Source organism: Spermophilus citellus, assembly GCF_964194105.1.
Source record: "Spermophilus citellus genome assembly, chromosome: 6".
NCBI classification, from domain to species: Eukaryota; Metazoa; Chordata; class Mammalia; order Rodentia; family Sciuridae; genus Spermophilus; species Spermophilus citellus.
In genome coordinates, this window is record NC_138187.1 from 34,746,407 (window position 1) to 34,770,891 (window position 24,485).

At 47.3% G+C, this 24,485-nt stretch overlaps 1 protein-coding gene across 1 annotated transcript in view; it reads right to left on the minus strand.

Moving 5' to 3' along the window:
- Positions 1-7,636: 7,636 nt before the first annotated feature.
- The window catches only part of LOC308650964 (guanine nucleotide-binding protein subunit alpha-12), a 102,469-nt gene continuing 85,620 nt past the window's right edge, over positions 7,637-24,485 (minus strand). Inside the window, exons 3-4 of the mRNA XM_081297562.1 lie at positions 11,772-11,822; positions 7,637-10,607 (exon numbers count right to left, since the gene is read on the minus strand). Coding sequence (XP_081153688.1) covers positions 10,038-10,607; positions 11,772-11,822 — 621 coding nt within the window. The 3' untranslated portion in view covers positions 7,637-10,037. The remainder of the gene's footprint in view (positions 10,608-11,771; positions 11,823-24,485) is intronic.

Consider the following 24,485-nt stretch of genomic DNA (forward strand, 5'->3'; position numbering starts at 1 on the left):
TGGAAGGTCGTACCACTTGGGGAAATAACACTGTGGCCATCCGTGAGAAGCTGGCCCTGGTCAGTGTCGGTGGCCTGGGTTTCACTATCATGCCTGCCACACGGTCTTACCTGTTGCCACTCTTTTGTCCTCTGCAAGAGGCGAGTTACTGGAGTGTTGGAAGATTCAATGTGGGTGACAAATAGCCAGGTGTGGACGGAGGGCAGGAGGCCATCAGGGTCATCCACCCCTGGCCTTTGGCTCCCAACTGTCATGAGTCCCAAGAGGGCACGTGGAGGTGGGAGGCAGCAAACCACTAAAGCCAGAAGCTTCACCCAGAGGCTTTTGAAGACTGGTGTCGGGAGGACGTTTTGAAAAGCAGCTTCCTCTGCCATGTTTCCCTCCTCACACACTGGCCCAGGTTCTGTCCTTGACAGGCGGAGGGTAATGGGACAGTCACCATGGGAGGAGGGTAAGGAGAGGAGGAGCCGAGTGGCGCTCACGGACCTTCCTAAACTTTCGTGCTGGAGATGTCGCAGCTGTGGTGTTGACAGGTGTGGTCTGCAGGGTCCAGGGGCCATGGCGTCTAAAATGTCAAAGAAACGCACAAGCTGACTCAGCTGCTCCTCACCTGCTCTGTCAGGGGTCCCTGGGGTGCATGAGGACAGGTTGGCAGATCCTCCAAGAGCCTGGCACGTCTTGGTCAAGCTGGAGGCGCTTGAGAGGAACTAAGTAGTTTGGGGTCATGACACGTCACCTGTGTCACTAGGACATCGAGCCCTGGGTCCACATGTACCTTTCCAGGCTCAGGGTCACGACATGTCACTTCCATAGAACATCTAGCCCCTGGCTCCTCATGCACTTCTCTAGGTTTTGACCAGGGACCAAGTTGGAGGGGCCCTAGACAGAGGGAGCAGATCCCTCTTTCTACCCAAAGCCCAGACTCACCATCCAAGGAGGGGAGAAGCATTTCACTCCTGCCCATGGTGGGAACCCTCATAGAGCAGGAGAGCTAGTGTAGCTCTGCACCCCATTTTCAGGGCTGAGTCTAAAAAGGGGTGCCGTCCTGTGAGCCAGCCCATGGGACATCTGATACAGATGAAAGAACTCTCCAGAGGGCTTAAAGCACAGACAAGCACTGGCTGAGTCAAGAAACTAAGGGTGGGGCTGTGGTGTGGCTCAGTGGTAGAGCACTTGCCTTGCTTATGTGAGGCACTGGGTTCAATCCTCTATTTTTATACCTTTATATTATTTATTTATATAATAAATATAAATAAATTAAATAAAGGTATAAAAAACATAATAACCCCAGCAGCTCGGGAGGCTGAGGCAGGAGGATCGTGAGTTCAAAGCCAGCTTCAGCAAAAGTGAGGCGTTAAGCAACTCAGTGAGACCCTGTCTCTAAATACAGTACAAAATAGGGCTGGGGATGGGGCTCAGTGGTGGAGGTTCCTGAGTTCAATCCCTAGTACCAAACTAAACTAAAACAAAACAAAACAAAACTCCCCCAAAGCCACAATAACATTATTTAAAAAAAAAAAAAAAACTAATGGCAAGGCTCTGTTCAAATTTAGATCCCACCAAGTTCAAAGGGCATGCTACAACATTCAAGGTATATGCCCACCTATAGAAGGTCTACCCACAATCCTAAGACCAGCCACTCTCCAGACCCAAGGGTCGGGGACAACCAAGCCTCAGAAGGATCAGCTGCTGATTCTCCACCTCTTAGGGGGTCCCTCTGAGGACCAGGGGATGCTGCACGCCCATCACCCTCAATTCTCAAAACAGTGTTGGCACGTGTCATTGTTGACATCTGCTCTGTGGCTGTGGAGGCTGAGATGCAGCTTGGTGACCTGCCCAAGCCTCAGTGGTGATGGAACCAAATTCAGGCTCCTTTGCCCCAGGGGGAACCTCTTCGTTTCCCCACCATGTTCCACAGGCTCCTTAGGGAAGGAAGCAAACTGGATGTGTCTGAGCAGGAAGCAGAGCCGGGGTGGCACAGGCATCTGGGGGTTGCACTCCAGCACTGAGCCAGTTCCTGAGGTCACCAGGAAGTCCCCAAGGAACACGGGGTGGATGGCAGTGCTCTTAGGTGAAGATGCCAACCACAACAGAGCCCTGGGTGCTGCGGCTCTGTGGACTTGCTTCTAGAAAGAGGGTGAATCCCCAGGAAGGATGCTGCCACCCAGTGGATGGAGCAGCAGGGTTTCCTGAGGACGTGCTCAGATCTGCAGGATGGAGATCGCTTTCTCTGCGGCTCCCCTGGAGCAGCTCCAGCCAGGCTGGAAGGACACAGGTGCCGTCCGGGGAGAGGCCTGCACAGAGTGGCTCCCAGAACTGGTTTTATTTTGTGACCCCATATGCCTGATCCCAAAAGATGGAAGAAACACAGAGGGACTTGGTTTCAATGAAAACCAAGGAATTTATGGCCCTTAGAACAACAGGCTGCCAAACACACACACACACTCCTGAGTAACTGAGGAATCAGGGAAAGCCCCCTGCCTCATGTAAAGAACCCCAGCTTTTGAAAGCTACTAGAATAAATGCAGATAGCCAGTGGGAATTGCTGACTGTCCTTTCCTCTCCCAGCATCACCTCAATCCACAAGAACCCAAAACAAGAGGCTTATTTTTAAAAAATATTTATTTTTTTAGTTGTAGTTGGACACAGTACCTTTACTTTATTTATTTTTATATGGTGCTGAGGATAGAACCCAGGGCCTTGCATGTGCTAGGCGAGTGCTTTACTGCTGAGCCACCACCCCAGCTCCCAATAGGCTTATTTTTGAGCTTAGCTTCTTGGTAAGAAGACAACAAAAGTAAGCTTCAGCCAGGGGTTTGATTTAAAAACCAATTTCCAAGAATTATCTAGGAGTTACTGGGTTTTCAGTTAATCCCTGACTCCCAGACTCCTAGTGATGGCCAGAGGCAACCAGAACACTCACAAAAAAACTGGTGGGTTGCAAAGACCCACTTCCTGCAAGAAACAGCTCCACCAGGGTAACTTACAAGCCTGTCCATCCTCAGACCCTCTCCCAGATGATCCCAGCTCTTCATATTAACCAGAAAGGAGAGCAGCCAGGCCCATGAGCAAGGCCACCCCAGATGCTACCACCTGGGCCTGCAAGTGAACACTCACTTTCTGACATGGGCCAGGCCGTTGCACCTGGGCTCTCCGTTCCTCCTCTGGCCCCAGCCACAATGTCCCACCCCTCACAGCATGTGCTGTCTTAACACTGTGTCCCACCCAGGCCCCTTCCTGGCATAGGGTGCCTGGTTTTCTGGTTGAAGCACAAATGCTACTTCTTGGCAAAGGTGACGTGTCTGCCCGCTTTGCCCCCATGCTCTACATGCACCTTCTGTTTCTTTATGAACTTTACCACCATCTGTGAGTTTGTTTCTGGGGCTCTTATGGGTCTGTGGTCAGCAGGAGCTCACAAGGACCATGACTCTTGGCCATGTGCACACACACCCACCTGCCATGCAAAGCAGCTTGGGTCAATTGGAAGCCACTCCTCCTCAGGTGGCCTTTGGGGAGCAGGAACATGACTTCCTGTTTCTTCCAACACCTGCCTACAGGAAGGCCATGTTGCTGACCACTCTCGACTGCACTGGCTGTTTTCACCTGAGGAACTGCTTTTACTGGGCTTGCTCTGTGGTCAGCGCCCAGCTGGGCCCACAGTGCAGAGGCCAATCAGGCCCAGCGGTGGAGGTCCCTGAGGTCAGCTCATCAGTGCTGATGCCCTGGAGGAGCGTGGCCTCATGGGACAGGCCTGTTGCCCTGGTTTTGTTAAACAGGGAGTCCCAGAGACCAGGAAACAGAGGTTGTCAAAGGGGCCCCTGGGAAGAGGGGACAGCACATGAGGGGCCCAGTAAAGAGAAAGCACACTTTCCTTGGGGGTCACTGGGATGACTGGCAGGGGTGTGGAGGGTGCCAGTCACGGTCCAAGTGGGCAGTAGGAGAGGAGTAGGGCGGAGCAAACATGGAAGATTTTGTTTTTCTCAATGAGATCAGGCCTGGGAGTGACCTACGGCACCAGGGGCTCCACAGGTCCCTCTAGTGGATGGGCAGGGCAGGGCAGGGCTGCTGTCAGCATGGCACCATCCAGCTCTGAAGGGACAGAATGGAAGCTGCTGGGGCTGTGTGGGCAGCGGTCTAAATGTCAAGGGTTCCCTCTCATTCCTGCTGCTGCTGCCTTCCCGTCACATCTCCCTGAAGCAGTCACTTTACATGGGGCTCTTGAGAGTCATGGACCCCAAGCAGGACAGGTGCTCATGAAAGGCGGGGGCGGGTGTCCCAGGAGGAGTCCCCTGCCCTGGTTGCAGCACCTGCCTGTGACAGGCCTCCTGTGGTGACGGCTTGCCTGCTCACAGGGCACTGTTCTTAAGTCCACCTAAATTCAGGAATCAGAACTGAGACCACAGGTGACCGACACACAGCATGTTCTGTGTTATCCAGATTTTCTAGAGTGCTTCCCTGTCACATCTCAATACTGCAGTAAGCCCAAATCAGAAGTGTAAGTGACATGGGAGAAGTCCTCATCTCAGCTCAGTCAGTGCTTCCTGTTTGGAATGCGAGGCTCCCACAGGAGTCCCTCCCTCTACAAGGTGCCATTCCTCCTGCTTTTAGCAGTGGATGGTCCACTCGTCCCTGTGCAAGGCCTCCTCTGAGTCGCTCTTGTTGTACTGCTGAGGATGGGCTGGGAGCCCTGGCCACGTGTCCCCATGGACATCCATACATGAGTGACCAGCAGGCGCCTCCCATCTTCAGTCATTTGCTGGAGGTCTTAGAAAAACCCATTAAACTGTCACTTCGTCAGTGCTCACATTTCCATATTTTTGAGGCTTTTGATGTGATTTAACAAAAAAGGGGCGTGTTTGGTGGGGGACCTCATATGCTTGCGCTCTCGTCACTGGTAGCATTTTCCCCTCGGCCCTGCCGGCCCAACCGTCCTGCTGACTTCTCATACTTCGCCACACCTACAGGCCTGTGTTTCTGAGGGCTATTAAGTTGAAAAATGGCTGACTCTCGCTGAATAAACACCGGGTAGGATGTGACTCTGCTCCAGGGCGTGAGGAAGAGAGTGGTCAGCACCTGGGGGGGGAAGGCGGCAGAGCGAAGGAAACACAGGAGAGGGGCTGGGTCAGAGCCGGGCAAGGGCACCCACTTACCTCACTTGCCCATGCGTGCACCTGACACATGCACTCTGTCCACGGTGAGGCCACGGAGACCTCTGCTTCAGGAGCAGTATCAGACTGAAGGTGGAGATTTACCCCAAAGCCTGTGAACCCAGCTACACCTGCACTCAAGATCCACCCCAGGTCACTGTTCGGCTCTGACACAGTCAGTGGATGGTCACATTCAGGGGCACGCTGTATGGTAGTAGCCTGTGGGGTGGCAACTGGCTGTTTGATGGGAGGCGACCCATCAGGAAGACACGTCGTTTAAGGAAACTTTTAATAGATTTATCAAAATGACATCTACAGAACCTGCTAACTAACCACCAAGGTAGGAAATACACTTTTACCTGTCGCAGCGCAGTGGCCCCGTCTGGGCAGTACTGGTGCACATCGGTGCTTCCCAGGGAGGAGCCCAAGGCAGAGCATCAAGGCGCTCAGCACTTAAGACTCCTGACAGCTCCCTGCTGTTCTGTCATGAATGCTTAGGTGCCAAAGCTACATGCCACCCCCACCTCATCCCACGCCTGGGGCCTCAAGCTTCCGCATGCACAGCTGCTCTCCATGGGTGACAAGCTGAGCACTGAGAAAGTGGGCTCAGGACTAAGTGGTTCTGAATGGGGTCTGGGCATAGCAACACTGAACTTCCTGATCACCTGGGGCCACAGCCAGTAACAGGCCAACTGGTTTCACTTAGTTCTAATGGAGTTAAGAAGGATGTTTAGAATGCTTTAAATCAATTTGCATAAGGTCCAAAGGTAATTCTCCAAGGTTCTAGAGAGTCACATGAAAATCTATCTCTAAGTTTCTCTTAACTAGGCCTGTTGAACCCTGCAGGTGAACTCCCCATGTGATGGTGTGTATAGGTGAGTGCCCCCCCCCCTCCGCCCCCGGCCCCCAGTTCAGCACCCTTCACCTACCCCCAGGGGCTGATGAGCTTTTGGCTGCCAACATGCAGGTGAACCTGGGAAACTTTTTCAGCCCGACAGCTGGTATGAGCAGGAGAGGCACAAGAACTGACTTACTGCTCTGATACTGAGGTACAGGTCACTGCAATTCTTGACATCTGAGTTGCTAAGCACACCTGAGGTTCTTTAGAGAGAATGGCACCAAAAATCTGCAGGGCTGCCCCACACAGAAAACTGCTTATTTGCAAGGGTTTCCTATAGTCACACCCAGTAAAAGAAAACCCACCTTCCTCCCGAGGCAGGCTGCTGGCCACAGCCAGGGGAAGGCTGGGTAGGTAGCAGTCCTCACTGTGCTAATCACAGTTCTACAAGCCTGGAAGGAACCTCAAGTCTGTGTACTTTCATGGCCCTCAACCCTGGCTTTGCATCTGAGTCTCCCAGGACAGTAGGAATCCATATATATGATGTTTGAATCTGGGCAGCCGTGGGCAGTGCCCAAGTGCATCCCACAGCCACCTGGACAGCCCAGGACCCAGTGTGCTCCTGGAGGGAATCCCTCTGGGAAGTTTCTGCTTTTCTCACTTGTGGTCAGTTCCAGACACCTGGCCACACACAGACAATGGCATTGAGCAGCAGCCCCAGTCCTCTTTCTAGAAACCTGCTTTTAGGGCAAGAGACAATTAGCAGAGAGCCAGTTATAGTAGAGTCTGGAGCACAAGAAAGCTCTGGCTATGAACCATACTGATGACCTCAGCGTTCATCTTCGTGAGTGGTCACCCACAGGGTTCCACCTCAATACTCCCACCCTGCCATTCTCTGGGGCTTCTCTAGTCAGTCATCAAATCCCTCCCCTTGGGGCTTCCAGATCTTGCACAGTAGGGTGTCTCACTCTGATGTGCTGCCTTTATATGCTTTAAAGTTGTGCCCAGAGGCTTTAGTTCAGAGCAACATTTATGGCTGCTCCCCTATGTACCAGACTTGGGATGTGGAAGTAAAACTGATTAATAAATAGCAACCTTCAAATGAAATTAGGATGGGAGTTATTTGCTCTGAACTTCTGGGATTGAAAAATTAAAACTAGTGTTGGTTTTGAATGCTGAGTGATATTTTATATTCAGCAAAAAAACCTTAGAATTTATTTTAACCAAATTCTAGAGACTAGGGTCTTCAAGGCAGACCCTGCCAGCAAAGGCCACCACGGGTATGTGACAGGCTGGTCCTCATCCACTGGTGCATGACAGATTGGTCCTCATCCACTGGTCCTAACCAGTGCCTCTAACCTAGAGCATAACTAATAAGGTGTTCAGGGACTTTCAAGTTAGTCACAGATAATCAGATTGTTTCAACATTATGTTTTGATGTTGGAATTAAAATACTCTGACAAATTTTTCTTTTGTCAAAGAAGTAGGAAAATCACAAGAATAAAAATTCTAGACATCTCTATAAATTACAGAGCTATGGCTCAAAATCTTTGAAACAATTTCTCTACAAATGAAAGAGTTAAATATATATTTCAGTTAAAAACCGACATGTGCTCTTTTGTGTAAACAGCAGAATTATGAGGAAGATGTCTTATTTTGAGGAAGTTTATTGTTACATTTTTTGCAATAATAGATGAGGCACGAATACCTCCTGCTTCTTCGACATTGCAATTAAAAAAGACAACAGTCAAGGGTAACAGTGAAATTAAAATAAAAAAATACAAAAGCTTAAGGTTTTGGAGACAAAAAGAACTACAATCTATGTGTAGAAAAATTGTAAATGATTTCAGTTTGGCCTTGCAAACAGTTATCTCCTTCTCCAATGACAACACTTCACAGAGTTCAGAGTAGAGATGTCCTTAAAGGCGTCCTAATCCACCCCCATTAGAAAGAGAAGGCCGTCCAGGCTCAGCTAGCGGGGGCCGTGGCCAAGGTGCCTGGCCAGAGGCTGAGCTGCATGAGGACCCTGGCCTCTGGCTACCCATGGCTTTCTGTTCAGTGAAGCAAAGTTGCCCGTGCTATCACTCACATGTTTCCAGGTTTGAAAGTGACAGGCACACATACTGATTGCTGGAAGGGAAGAGCTCTTGCTGCCCAGGCTGGCTATGGCGATGCCACTGGTTACCCTAGCCACGGTGGCAGAAGCCTTCAGAGCCAGGGAGAGCACCCCAACATTGTGGAGAATGGCTTGCTCCCCTCCTGGCTCTTAATCCTAATAGACGTGGGGCACACAGAGAACTGAGAAGGTAAGGAAAGCTCTCTGTGCCATGGACCAGGCCCTTCTTCACTGTGCCCAACTGAAGATGTGACCTGAGTCCATCCTGATGAGCCCTACCAAGGCTACTCATCTCCTTTAAATAAGGCCATGTGCACTATGTGACCCTGAGGTCACATCCTTTCAGCTTGAAGAGTTATAGGAAGCAGCACAAAAAAAGCAACTATTTCTTTTCAGCTAAAGAAAAGAGCCCAAACCCAGCAGACTCTGACACAGACTGTTGAGCACCACAAGCGAGAGTCTCATGTGGTATCATAATTGAAATGTGGCGATAACAGGACATTCAAGCAGGCCTTCCCTCCCTTTCTGGTTTAGCATCTGCCAGAAGACTCATATTATCTGGTTGCTGAAATGAGCCAAGCGTGAGAGGCAAAAGGGACACCACGGTCAGGAGCAGCGTGGTGTCGGGACAGGGCTCTCAGCTATGTTAGTAAACCCCAGCAACGCTGGTGCCACTTTCACCTTTGCTCTAAGTGCCAAGAAAAGCTGTCCAACCCACCCCGACTGATGCTCGGAGGGGCAGTTTGGAGTACAGGGCATTCTGAACACAGTGAGTCACCGGGAGGCACCTTAGATGTACCAGCCCGTCAACATGGCAGTCTTCTGCCTTTCTGCTGGGCGAGTGTGCACTCTGAGCACTCGCTGCTCCGTGTGCACAGTCATAGGAGCTAGAGGCCCGCCAGGAATGAGGCGGAAAGAAGCCACTGCCCCAAAATGCTGTCGGACAGGCCATCTGCAGGGTCTGTGGGCTTTAGCGGGGCCAGCTGACAGAACTCCCCGAGCAGCTGCAGCGGGATCAAAGGCTGCGGCTGCAGCTCGTACCTTTGCCAGCTTCCAGAAGGAGAAGAAGATCCCCACTATTTCCCAAAGAAGGAAACTCACATGCTGGCAAATGTTGGGTCAGAAGACGACCTGCAAGTAAGATGGAAAAGCCATCTGCAAGGCCACTTGGTTTATGTGTCTTTGTGCCATTACATGGGGAAGAAGGGTAAGGAGAAAAAAGCACCACTGTGAGCATGTGGATGGAGTGACAGCCATGGCCCAGGGCTGCCCCCACTCCACACTACTGCTGGGGCATTAAGGCAGGTCCATGGCTCTCAACCTCGTCCTCCATGGAAGGGAGTGGGGACCCTGACACAGATCCTCGGCTCAACCTGGGGGCTCTTAGGACATTGGCACACGTTTTAAAGGCAGTGTGTTCACTTGGGAGGTGGCACTCAGACCCTGCGCCAGAGATGGAGGGCCAGCAGGCACTGTGCCCAGCAGCACTGGCATGCATCTCTACAAGCTACCACGAGGCGAAGCTTTTGGTTAGTCTCAGTGAAGACTCAGAGGTTAGAGAGAAAAGCCATGTGCAAGGCCAGCTGGTTTTTGTGTTTTAGTCATTAAAGAGAGAATGTGTGTGCACACACCATCCTCAATTAAATTGTGTCAGGAAAGGAATGCAGTTCCTATAAAAAGAAGGCTGTGTTATTAGGTACTGCAGATTAACACCAAAGTGAGCACTGGGATTTTCAGTAGTTTCACTAGTCTCCAAATCAGTAGCTAACATGGAGTTCCCACGTCCTCTTGCCTAGAGCTCGTGGCTGGGCTGGAGCCCAACGTTCTTGAGCCAGGTATTCGACGGCGTGGATCTGAGAAGCCCTGCAGGACCACACAGGCCACAAGTGCCAACAGCCACACAGGCTGCCTCAGAAAGGCACGAGGGGGCTTCCTCTCACTGCAGCATGATGTCCTTCAGGTTCTCCTGCAGGATCGTGTCTTTCACAGCATGGAACACGAAGCGGATGTTCTCGGTATCTATGGCAGTGGTGAAGTGGTGGAACAGAGGCTTGCTGCGGTTCCGTCTCTTTCTGTCAAAACACTGGACCAGGTAGCGCTGGACGTCCTCCAGTCGGTGAGGGTCACCCTTGAAATCTGGGAAGTGCTTCTTGATGCTGACTGTCTTCACCTTCTCCACCAGGAGGTCCATCTTATTGAGGAAAAGAATTATGGAGACATTGAAGAAGAGCTTGTTGTTGACGATGGTCTCAAAGATGTTCATGGATTCCACCAGCCGGTTGGTGCGCCTGTCCTCCATGAGGACCTGGTCGTATTCGCTAGAGGACACCATGAACAGGATTGATGTGATCCCGTCAAAGCACTGGAACCACTTTTGGCGCTGGGACCGCTGGCCACCCACATCCACCATCTTAAAAGGGATTTTTTTAATAACGAAGTCATGTTCCACAATCCCCTTGGTGGCCTTCCTGGCCAGCAAGATGTCTTGCTTACTAGGGAAGTAGTTCTGCAAAATACAGGATGAGGGAGACATTTAAGAGAAAATAACAACAAAAACACAGCAAAAGGAAAAGGAGAGAAAGTTACGTGGACTTTGTAAGAAGTTTAGCCAAATAACAGAAGCAAGTTTCATTTACAGAGTTATGAACTTACTGTGAAACAAGGTGAAAGAATCAAATGCCTCATTTCAGAATGAATGGGGTCTCATCAATCTGAGGAGGAATGATCAGAACTCCTACCGCCAGGCCCCGGGGGAAAAATCTCATCCAGTTTCTTCTCGAGAGGAAACTATCTTTTTTTTCCCCCTGTATCATAGATATCTTTTATATTTTTAAATTCCAGAGTATAAAAGTTCTAAAACCTTACTATGAATTAATTTAATTTAGGTTTTACAATAGCATTTATGAAATGAAATCAGATGTATATGTGATGTGTTCTTCTTGAAAACCTTTGTTTTGGGTGATGGGATGGAATCCAGGCTGTGCACGTGCTAAGCCTGTGCTGTCCCACTGAACCACACCCAGCCCTTGGAAGTCTTTGGCACCACAGACAATGTGGCTACTTAAACCACTGTGGTCCTGCACTGTGACAAGCCCTTCAGTGACTTGGGCACACTGCCACCCACACAGCTAGCCCAGGACTGGGCAGAAAGTGAACAGGCCTGGACCTGGAGGCTAACTACAGTTCACAGGGGATGGAGGCATCATTAACCACACGGGGGATGGGACAGAGAAGTCCAGACTAAGACCCTACAGGATGGATGATCAGTTAGTTCAGCCAGTAAATCAAAAGGGAAAAAAAAAAAAAGATGGGAGAAGAAACCTATAGATTAAAAGAAATTTAATCACATCAACTCGGATGGTGGATAATATTAGGATGTTGATTCAAACTATAAAAAAAAAACAACACCAAGAAAACCTTAAGGAGATGACTGAGAAAATCTCAGGGCTGACTGGAGACTGGCCGACAGGGATCCTTGCTAATTTTTCGGGAGTACAATGGTATCGTGATGATTTTTAGAGTCTTTCTATATAGGACAGATCTATGCTAGAGCATGACATTACGTGCTGTCAATGTCACAGGACCCAGGCAGGACGTGCGGGCCCATCAGCATAGCCAGGGCCCTTGTTGCTTGCTTTGGGCTGCAGAGTCCTGCGGGGTGGTCACTCACCAGCTGGCCAATCCGGTCCAGGTTATCCAGGAAGTACTTCACTGATTCACCCTGTCACAGAGAAAAACATTCGCGGCTCAGTCTTAATGGAGGAACCCCAACTGGCAAATTAAAGGACTAAACAGGCAACAGCAGGGACACTTCACTGTGCAGACAGGAAAGCAAAGTAAAAAAGACAAAGAGTATCCATGTGATTTTTAAAATTAAAAACACAATTAAAATTAAAACCACAGAATTTCTACAACAATGCGGTTTCTGCAGCTCTAGCCCCAAGATACGAACTCTGTTTTGAATGCTCCTGCTCCAGGCCACACTGCCAGCGGGGGACAGGAGCTTAGTTCTGTCTGCAGTTCTGTCTCTGACAAACTTGGCCCAAGGGACCCAGACATTGTTTCTAAAGACAGTAAACCCTGAACAGAAGGGGCAGTCTTTCCAGTTCCATATTATTTCACACACTTTTGTGACTTGGTGCAGAACAAGGAGCACCTTTAGGTTGGGTTTCCGAGGTGGATTGATAGTCCTGTGGACTGGGCCAGGTCCCATGGCTGGAGGCACACTTGAGGACACTCCACTTTCTGTTTCAGAATGTGCTTAGTGTCTAGGGCAGTGGCACTCACAAGGCACAAGGGGGCTCAGGGACATTCCAGTGCTGGCTTTAGCTCCAGTGGAGCTATTGGAGGAAGGAGTAAGTGAACAGGCAAGCAAAGGCCTCTCTTAGAAGGCGGAAATGAGTGCTCCCAGGTACAAAGATCTCACCAGAACCTCACTCTGAAAGCTAGGTGGCAGTGAGGCAGGCCTGGGCTTCACACACTGTCCCTTGAGGGGTTTGTGTAAGAGCTGCTCTGTTCAGGTCACTGTGCACCTTCCCACAAAGTGTACAAGAGGCAAGGTCACCCACACACTCGGCCAGTCGACACTCTAGATTCCCAAGGAAGAAAGATCACTGGAAAGGCACCAGATTACAGCTTATGACTTCATAAGAAAAAGGGGGAGGACCGATGGGAGCCACCAGCTCTCAAGTTAGTTTCTTATGCTCCTCTGTCTCGGATGGCCCAAAGGCAGAAGAGTGACTTCCTTTACTGAAGAGTCAGCCTTCTGCTCCAGAATGTGAGGATGACTCAAGAGAATGTTTTGTTTAAAGGGGTGGGAAGGCCCCTTTCCGGCATTACAGCACTGATGATAAGCAGTAAAGGCGATTTTCCTCCTTGCTGGTCCTGGAACACAGGCTGCTCCAAAGTGGGAAGAGCCACCCCTGTGCCTCCTGGGGTGCCCAGGGCTCTACGCAGGGTGGCTCCTGCCCCCACTTCCCCTCCCACACCAGACCCTTGCATGAGAGGAAGCCATCATCCGACAGAGTGAGGCAGCACAGCCCTTCTGCTGGCTGCTCTGGTCCTTGGCTTTGTTTGCAATCTGCCTCCCCCATGCTTGGACAGGAAACAGCTGGGCAGTGAGAAAGCTCTGCAGGGACCGCAGTGCACCTGATTAGGACATCCTGCTTCCCTGAAATGCCCTTCTCTTCTCCCTCCTACCTCTCACCAGAATCTTAGAGGTGTGGAGACCCTGTACCTCACAGGCCCTCTGCCACTGCTGGCCACAATGGTGCCCACCATGCTCTCCAGGCAGGTTCAACAGGGACAGCACCTCAGAGCCAGGGCTGCTCCTGCCTGGTTCCACTGGGGAAAAAGGAAGCACTGGGCAGAGGAGGGCAGATGAGCTCTCTTTGCAGGGGGGTGGCGGGTTAGGCATAAAAAGTCACATCAGCTAGGCATGGTGGTGCACGCCTGAGATCCCAGTGACTCAGGAGGCTGAGGGAAGAGGACTGATTAGGAGTTTGAGGCCAGTCTTAGCAGTTTAGTGATACCCTGAGCAACTTAGGAGACCCTGTCTCAAAATAAAAATAAAAAGGACTGGGATGTAGCTTAGTGGTAAAGATCCCCTGGGTTCAATCTCTAGTACCTAAATAAATAAATAAATCATAGCAACGCAGACCACAGCCCCTACCATTCTGGCCACCAAGAGATAGGAAGACCTGGATGCAAGTGTTTTACCCAAATGGAAGTGCCCAGACACACAACCAGAGATGAGGTAAAATATAAAGATTTAGACGTAAGGACATTCTCCCCCAGTTTAAATTTAATTTAAATATTCCTTTTGAATTTGAAATCAAGTTCATCTAACTCCTGTAAAATGTATCAGATGCCAAGATAAAAAAGATCTTTCTCTACCAGGATGGCTTCTCCCCATCTCATGGCTGAGTCTCTTTGTACTAATTTGTGATCCTTGTCCATTCTGCACACGTGGAGACCTCTACCCTCCTAGGAAGAACAGCACAGGAGGGAGGGGTCAAATCCAGTTTCAGGCCAGGTTGCCTCGTCGGGATGAGAAGGCTGTTAGAACTGCGCTGTCGACCACCCTGCTCTCCAGCAAGGGGCTGGAGGAGAGGAGGCAAGGAAGGGAGCACCAATCAACCTTGCTGAAACCAGAACTTTGGTGACTGGCATCCACGCTCTGTGATGCTGTGCTGGGGCAGATCTAATTGCTTCCAGGGCAGTCATTTGCAACAGACTTCTTAGTTCCCACAGCATCAGCTCATTAACACGCAGGTTTGAAATCCCAAGATGGTCTCAACACAGAGTGTTTCTTTGGAGAACTAGCGTGTGACAGCCATGGAGATGTTAACATGAAATTGGCAGACAGAAAGTGCACACGGGCATGCTGAACAGGACTGCTCCACTCAGGACAGCGGCTGAATTCATGGCCTCGCAAACAGGAGGAAAGACCAGACTGTTTTTTTCACTCATTTGAAAATCTAAGTCACTTAAGGTGAGTAAGAACGAGGATTCACGGATTAAAACAAGAGGAAACAGTTCATCAGGTTGGGATCCTAGGCCCTGAGGCCCATGCTTGCTGGGGGCCTGCCCTCCTGAGTCAGCCCTCTCAGTGAGGCCTTCCCCTCCCAGCGCTGAGACCACTGGGTGGAGAAGCGGGTGGCTGTTTCAGGAAGCACAGCAGGTATATTTGGGGTTATGCACCTATGATAAGCACAGATAGGCGAATGGAATGAAGCTGGCTGCATCCTTCATAAGATCACCTCGGGAATAACCTGCCACCTACCCTGCAGTGGGCACATGCCCAGGCCTGCCCTACTGCAGTCTGTGGCCCCTGCTTTGATGTTGCTGCACCAGAGAAGGTGCCGTCCATGCCATCTTCTGGCCTCACACAAATCCCTGGGGCTGCAGGACCAAGAGAAAAGAACCTCGGGCCTTTCTTTCAACACAGGCCAAGAGGGCCCTCAAAGTCAACACACTAGAGCTGACTTTGGTTCCCCCAAAGTGTGGATGGTCTACAAGGTGGTGGTAAAGTGGCTACAGAAAGCACACACCAGCTTCTAGCCTGGGGCCATAGGTTTTGAAGTCTGAATCCTATCTACACGTGTGAGTCCTCTTACTGTTACTGACTTAGTAAGCACAACTCTTAAATTCTCAAGTGGGGCAGCCTGCCAAGGTGAGCCAGGATCTTCTACTGGAAGAAAAAAACAAAAAATCCCCCCAAAACCTAAAGGACAAAATCAACTCTTCAAAACTGAAGCCAAACTGAAATGAATTAGCTAAGAACCCTCAGGTTGGAAGTTCTCCTCACGATTTGGCCAGCACAGGGGCAAGTGTGGAGGAAGCTGCCTGGCTGGGCTTTGGCTCTTTTGAGCTTGAGTGGCCTCGTGTCTGTGCTGTGAACCCCCCAGGTCCCACTTAAGTCCTCGACCCTCCATCCACAAGCAGCTGTCCACGGCAACTATGGGATCCCCGGGAGAAGGGCCCACAGGGCCTCACAGAGCTGTACCTCTCCACACCTGGGAACCAGGGTCTGCCAGTCAGTTTCCTATTAAAATTCCAATGATATGCTTCATAGAACTAGAAAAAGCAATCATGAAAATCATTCGGAAAAACAGACCCAGAATAGCCAAAGCAATCCTAAGCAAGAAAAGTGAAGCAGGAGGCATCACAATACCAGATCTTAAACTATGTTACAGAATAATAGTAACAAAAACAGCACGTTGTTGGCACCAAAATAGACATGTAGACCAATGGTACAGAATAGAAGACACAGAGACCAACCCACATAAATACAGTTATCTCATACTAGACAAGGGTGCCAAAAATCTATATTGGTAGCCATTTCAACAAATGGTGCTGAGAAAACTGGAAATCCATATGTAGCAAAATGAAATTAAACCTCTATCTCTCACCATGCACAAAACTCAACTCAAAAAAGACCAAGGACCCAGAAATTAGACCAGAGACCTTATGCCTAATAGAAGAAAATATAGGCCCAAATCTTCATCATGTCAGATTAGGCCCCGACTTCCTTAACAAGACTCCTAAAGTGCAAGAATTAAAATCAAGAATCAATAAATGGGATGGATTCAAACTAAAAAGCTACTTCTCAGGCAAAGAAACAATCACTGAGGTGAAGAGAGCCTACATGATGGGAGCAAAGTTTTACCACATGCACATCAGAGAGAGCACTAATCTCCAGGATATATAAAGAACTCAAAAAACTTAATACCAAAAAAACCAAACAACCCAACCAATAAATGGGCTAAAGAACTGAACAGACACTTTGCAGAAGAAGATATACAAGTGATTAATATATGAAACAGTGTTCAACATCTTTAGTAATTAGAGAAATGCAAATCAAAACTACTCTAAGATTCCATCTCACCCCAATCAGAATGGCAGTTATCAAGAATACAAGCAATATTAAGTGTTGGAGAGGATGTGGGGGAAAAGGTACACTCAAAGATTGCTGGTGGGACTGCATATTGGAAAGCAGTGTGGAGATTCCTCAGAAAACTAGGAGTGGAACCACCATTTGACCCAGCTTTCCCATTCCCCAGTCCATACTCAAAGGACTTAAAATCAGCACACTTAGTGACACAGCCAGGTCAATGTTTATAGCAGCTGAATTCACAATAGCTAAACTGTGGAACCAACCCAGATGCCCATCAATAGACAAATGGATAAAGAAACTGTGGTATATATACACAATGGAATATTACTCAGCATTAAAAGAGAATATAATTATGGCATTTGCAGGTAAATGGATGGAGTTGGAGAATATTATGCTAATCGAAGAAGCCAGTCCCCCAAAACTAAAAGCCAAATGTTTTCTCTGATTAGTGGATGCTGATCTATGATGTGGGGGAGGAGGGCATGGGAAGAATGGAGAAAATTTGGATTGGGCAAAGGGGAGGGTGTGAAGAGGTTATGGGGGTAGGAAAGATGGTGGAATGAGATGGATATCATTACCCTAGGTACATGTATGATTGCATAAATGGTGCATCTCTACATCATGTACAACCAAAGAATGGAAATATTGTACTCCATTTGTGTACAATGAATAGAATACATTCTGCTGTCATGTATAAGTGAGTAGAACAAATAAAAAAAAAATAAAAAGAGCAAGTCATGAGCTGCTTTAGGCTGACAGACCCGATATCCACGAGGATTTGGACAAACTATTGTTTAAAACTCAGCTTGCCATGAGCGACGGTACATGCCTATAAAACCCTCAGTTTACCTAAAGTGGCATGCCAGGAAACAGAAAATCTGAATAGAACTATATTTATTCTAAAAAAAATGGATTTGTTATAAAAGAAATCTTCCCCAAAGGTAAACTCCAGGCCTCGATGGTTTCCATCAAATACTGAGAGAAGAAAAAACACTAATCTTCTGCAAACTTTTTCAGAAAAATCAAAGCAGAAGGGATAATCCCAGCTTCTTTTACGAGGCCAGCACAATCCTGACACCAAAACTGACAAGAATGTTACTGAAAAAGAAAAGTATAATCCAATATCCCTCTTGAACATAGACACAATCAATATCCCTAACAACACCTTAGCTAATCAATCCCAACAATACACAGGAAGTATAATACATCAGTAAAATAGAAAACAAACACCATTTTAACAAAATAAGAAAGAACATATAAACATTTTAATAGATGCAGTAGAAAGTACTTGAAAACTTTGATGTAAGCTGGGCACAGTTGCACATGCCTATAATCCTAGTGATTTGGGAAACTGAGGCAGGAGGATTACAAATTTGAAGCCAGCCTCAGAAATTTAGTGAGGGCCTAAACAATTTGGCAAGATTCTGTCTCAAAATAAAAAAATAAAAAGGGCTGGGCAGGTACCTCAGTTAAAGTGCCCCTGGGTTAAATCCCCAGTATCAAACCAAACCAAACCAAACCAAACCAAAAACCTTTGACCTACATACATGGTTAAAAATTCACACCAAGCCACATATAGGAAGCTTCTTAGTCTGACGAAGGGCGTCTACGAAACACCTACAGATAACATCTTAATTAATGGTGAACTTCTGAATTCTTTTACCATAACATTTGGTAGAAGGCAAGGGTGCTCACTTTTATAGCTTCCAGTCATTACTGTATGGGCAGGTTTACCGGCACATACAATGGAGACAGTAGGCAGGCGACACACAAAACAAGGAAAAGACGTGGGGACAAGGAGCAAGAAATGAAACTGAGTTTGCACATCACGGAACTGTGAGTACGAAATCCCAAGGAAGGAACCTATAAAATAGCTAACAATAGAACCATAAATGAGTTTAGCGTGTTTACAAGATAAATGGCCAGTATTCAAAAATCAAATGCATTTTCATATACTAGCAGTAAACAACTGGAATACAAAATTTTAAAAAAGCTATTTCAGTCAGGTGTGGGGACACATGCTGACATTACCAGTGACTTGGGAGGTTGAGGCAGGAGAATCATAAGTTTGAGGCCAGACTGGGAAACTCTCTCAAAATAAAAAATAAAAAGGGTTGGGGAGATATGTAGCTTAGTGGTAAAGCACCCCTGGGTTCAACCCCCCAGTACCAAAAACACCCCCCCCCAATTCTAAATGAGAATAAATTTTATTTGCTGTATGTTTTGTATTTTAAAATGGTTACATCTTAGAAACACTTAGTACAATATCAAAAGGAGGAAACTTACTGGATGAAGGGTGCATTTTATGCACTTTATCACCTGTGTGAGCTCCTGAGACACCACTGCAATCAAGGTGAGCTATCCCCTACCACAAGGGGCTCCCTCGAGCTAAAATTTACAGGCACACGGGCCCCTGCCTCCACTCTCCCTGTCACTGCTAACCTGATTTCCATCTCTTGTGTATGGTCTGTCCCCTGCCTTACCGTTTTGCCTTTTTCTAGACTGTACTTTAAATGCAAATATACAGCTTTCCCAAACTGGCTTTTTCTCAACTCAGCGTAATGCCCTTGAGGTCCACCCAAGCTGTCAACAGTTTGTTCCCTTCTGTTGCTGAGTAGGGATCCACCGTTAGGAGGTGGCTAGAGACATCATAAGTAAAACTGCTCTTGATATTCAGAGGATTTGTGGAATACGAGTTCTCATTTCTCTAGCATAAATGTCTAAGAGTGTGACTGCTGGGTCATAAGTGTATGTTTAGTTTTTAAACAAAACCACCCAACTATTTTGCAGAATGGCTGTGCATTTTACACCTCCACCAGTAATACATGGGGCATTCGGCTGATCAGCATCCCCACCAGCACTTGATATTTCACAAATTTTTATTTTATCTGTTCTAAAATGTGTGTAGTAATATTTTGAAAAGGCCTAAGTTTACATTTCCCTTAATTTGCAAAAGCCAGTAATGCTGAGTGTCTTTATTTATTTGCCATCTGTGCATTGTCTTTGGTAAAACTCCTCATACCTTATTTTGTACTTGGACTCTAGTGCTCCTGTGTACTACTTCAGTACCGTTCTCGGAGTTCTTAAAACATTCTAGACACGAGTCCTTTGTCAAATATGTGGTTGCAAATATCTTCTCTCAGTCTATGGATCATCTTTTTCAATCTTGATTTCTTTCTTTAATGGGTGACACTTTAGATGTTGTGTCTGAGAACTCACCAAGGTCTAGGTCCCAGGGAGTTTCCACTACATTATCTTCTCAAAGTTTTAGAATTTTACATTTAGATCTATGATTCAGTTTCAGCTAATTTTTGTATAGGGTGAGATTTAAGACAGGGCTTAGCTTTTTGGCCTGAAGATATCAGACTGCTTAAGCATGGTTTGTTCAGAGGCCTGCTTCCTTCACAGTTTGCTTTGTCCTTGTCAGAGATCAGCTGGACATGTGGAGGAGCTGCATGAGCTGCTCCACCCACCTGGGAGTTGTCCTTCACCAACACCACATCTCCAGTGCTATAGCCATACAAGACCAGAAGTCAAGGGGCGGGCTCCTCCTGCTGGTTCCCTCCCTCCCTTCCCTATTCCAGTGCCTTCCCAGATACATTTTTGAATCATCACATCTACAACTACAAAAAATTTTGCTGAGATTTTGGTGGGAATTGTGTTAAATGTGCCCATCATGTCTAAAGAAATGATTTTGATTTTTTCCATTCTGTGAATGCAACATGTTTCCCCATTTGCTTGGATCTTCTTGGATTTCTTTTATTGTTTTTAACCTTGCAAGTCCTACACATTTTGTTAAATTTACACCAAAGTATTTCATTTTTACATGACTGTTAATGGTGTGACATTTAAAATTTCTTTCCATGTGTTCATTACCAGTATATAGAAATAAATTTTACTTTTGTGTATTGGTTGCATATTCTCTGTAACCTTCCTAAACTGACACTAATCTACTACCTTCTTGCTGGACTCCCTGGGATTTTCCAAGCCATCTGCACCAGGAACAGTTTCATTTCTCCTTTACTGTAGATTTCCAATAAGGCCCAGGCCTTACTGCATTAACTAAAACAGGATGTGTTTCTTTTTAAATGTGACAAACCTCTTCACAGAAACTATCTGACCATTTGTGTAAAAAACTTAAAACCTAAAAATTGGAGAGAGATGTCATGTTCATGAACTGAAAGAGTCAATATTGTTAAGACATCAACCCCCAAAATTGATCTACTGACTCAGGACAAACCCAAGCAAAAATTCCAGCAGGAAGTCTTTTAATAGACATGGATAAGCTTGTGTTAAAACATATCTTTTTAGGACAACACAGAAGAACTCAAACAATTCTATAAAAGAATAGAGTTTTTATAATGCCTGATTTTAAGACTTAATATAAAGTAATGCTAAGAGATTTTGGTACTGGTGGAAGAAAAGCTACATAGATCAACTGAAGAGAAATGTGCATCCACAAAGTAGCCCAAATATCTATGAACAATATGATTTTTGAAAAGTTGTCAGAGTAATTCAACGTGAAAGGGAAGTGACATGAGAAACCCAGAAGATCTTTATGGACAAAATGACAAACACACACACACACACACACACACACACACACACACACACACACACACACAAAACAACGTCCCCAACCACTTCAGACACAAAACAGATGCAAAATGGACCCCAGATCTAAATGTACAACCCAAAACTCTTGATTGTAAATAGGAGAATATCCTTGTGATTTTCAGTTAGGAAAAAAATTCTGTGCTGCAAAAATTCTCAGATGAACCTCAGTGATACATGCCCTGGTACTGTTTCATCCTCCAGAGTGTGGGAGGAGCCTGTGAACAAAAATCACCTTGACATTGTGCAGTCCTTGAAGGGGTCCTGGGACCCCAGAGCACACGCAGAGACCACTGTTGTAGGGAGATGGGCACAGGTGGACCAAACTGCCCTGCAGCAGGATCACCATGGTCCAAAGCAGAAGTGACCACTATCTACCTCCAAATATGACAGATGAACTGCAATCCTGTACAACAGAACTGCAAAGAGCCAATGAGGAGATCATGACCACGTGTCCCAGTTTGTGGAGTCTCAAAATGCCACGGAACAAAGAAATGAGTCGGAATAAAAATTTCAAGTGATTCTTTATTTACATTCTTTATTAACTTTATTTAGAGTTAAAAAACAGACAAAGCTAAACACACTAGTTATAAGAATGAAAACACATACAGTGCTTCCTCTGTGGCAGATGCTACTGCAAGTGTCTTCTGTTACTAACTCTGCTGGTCCTCACAACACCTGAGGCAGGTGTCAGCCCATCTTGCAGAGGAGAGGAGACACAGTGGTCATCTGGCTCCTTAGATGACAATTTAGGGATAGACAGATGGCAAAAATACAGGAAAAGGAAAGAAATAACTACCCCAGTCTCAGAACAGTGGTTCTGCTGGGTGGAGGTAATGGGTACAGGGGTGTATAAGTTCCTGTAGAAGTTCTAAATCTGAGTGGTGGGCACTGACGTGTTTGGTGTTTTTTTTTTTTGGGGGGGGTACTAGGGATTGAACTCAGGGTACCCACCCACTGAGCCACATCCCTAGCCTCTTTTTTTTTAATTGATTTTTTAAAAATAATGACATGGGGCTGGGGTTGTGGCTCAGTGGTAGAGTGCTTGCCTAGCACGTGTAAGGCACTGGGTTCGATCCTCAGCACCACATAAAAATGAAATAAAGATATTGTGTCCACCTACAACTAAAAAATAAATATTAAAAACAAAGAAAGTAGGGAGTGTCAGTGAGCAGTGTGTGATGATTGAATAAATTTATTAAAAAATGAAAATAAATGACAGTGGAATGCATTACAATTCATATTACACATATAGAGCACAATTCCCAGCCTCTTTTTTGTATTTTTATTTAGAGACAGAGTTTGAGTTGCTTAGTGCTCCGATGTTGCTGAGGCTGGCTTTGAACTTGTGATCTTCCTACCTCAGCCTCCCCAGACTCAGGATTACAGGCATGCGCCACTGCGCCCAACCTTGGTTTGTATTTTAATCTGCATGTTTCAAACCCTCTTTTATAGTCATATAGGATATGAGGAACACTTATATATTGTAATTTAAAAAAAAGAGAGAGGTGGGGAGGAAAAAAATAACCCCAAACAAATTCAGAGTGAAGGCTATTAAAAACAAGTCCTTTAGGCCAGGCAACTCCTTCCAAGCAGCTTTTCAGAAGTGTGTGCAGATCTCATTAAACACAGTCCTTCCGCCTCTTCTCAAAGCCCCTTGATCAGCGAGCTCCTTTTATAAAGCCTTGCTCCTGGCTTTCTGCCACTCTCTCCACCAAGCACACTGCCCAGGCCAGAAGCAACTAGTAGCTTTGTCATATGACTGGGAACACATCAAAATGACTTATTTTTTAAAAATAGAAAACTACCTGGTATCTCAAGGTCGAGGAATTAAAAGTTGACAAAATCAAAGACCTCTGTGTGCACCACGTAAACTGGGCACACAAGTGACCACGGCAAGTCACTAGTTGAACAGAGGACTGCTCTTTCCTATTGCTCGTGTCTCCACCTTGGGCAAGGGGAGAACGCGGAGAGATGACTAAAGAGCCAGAAAATCACCAGCGGTTCAAGACTTCCAAGTAGGAGAAAGGTCACTTTATACCAAAACAAATTGCTTGGGCTCACTTCTAAGCAGCCTGCCTCTCAGCATCCGCACACCGTCTGTTTGTGCCAGCCCCGAGGCCAGGCCAGGCCAGTGTCTCATCAGCACAGCAGCCCCAGCAGCCCCACCAGAAGCAACCTGTCCTGAGCACGGGAAGCACCTGGGGCTAAGCCCCGCCGCCCCCCAAGCCAGCTTCAGCACTGGGTTTCCTCACTGCTGGGCACAGTGTATTCTTTAGTCCAGAGACACCAGGAATGACGGCACAGTGTCGGATCTGTGGGGTGTCCAATGGCCCTGCGGAGCAGCCCGTGCAGGCTCACACACACTCCGGGAGCCATGACAAACCTGCTGCTGTCCTTTTAAGCCTTCCCAGCCCCCTCCCTGAAATCCGTCTGCACTTCCTTCTATAGACAGCTTATCCCGAGAGCTAAGTTTAGCTACTACCATTTCTAATCTTTCCTCCAGGGACCTGGCTGAGTTCTGCCTCCCAGAGGCACCAGCCCCTGGTTCACTCTCGGCTGCAGCTGCAGGTCCTCCCAGCAGCCCAGCTTCCTCGGGCAGGCGGGCGTGCTTCCAGCTGACCTCCCTCACCCTGCATCCATCCTGCCTGGAACCAGTCTTCACACCTTTTGGGAGAGCTTGTTTAGACCCCAGGCAACCCAGCTCTGCTTCTTCCGTGCTGTGGATGGCAGGTCACCTCTCCAGGCCTGTTTTCCCTTCTGTCAGGTCAGAATGACACCCCTGTTCACAGAACTGTCTTCAGACTGAGGGTGCAGGGTGACCCGGGGCAGGCACTGGAATGGCAGCCCCGCCATTTGACTGAAGCCACTGCTTTGGCTCCCAATTCCAGGATGGCAGACTTGATGACAGGATTTGGGACATTACAAGAGGAAAGTAAAGTAAGAGAAAGATCCAGGAAACTTTTATTTTTTAAATTTTTATTAACCTAATGTTACTCAGGTCAACTGGAAAGAGAACACAGGCAAATCGTCCTTCATGCCTACTTCACTGTCCTCTGGAAGCACCGTTTTCTATTTGATTTCTAAGGACAGAAACAATTCCCATTTTACAGAGGATCCTGCTTCCAAAACCAGCCTCCAGCCCCAAATGCAAATTAAATTTCACTTGATTTACAACTTGCAGCTCTTGGGTCTGCTTTCACCATATGCTTGGATTTGCTAAAAAACAACAAAATGAAATGCTGCAATGAATAGTTGCCAGAACGGGCTGCTGGAAAGTGAGAAGCCTGCGGCACTGCCCTCACAGAAGAGAGTGTGGCCAGGAGGTGGAGGCTGAAGCCCCAGGAGCACCAGGCCTGCCTGGAAAAGAGA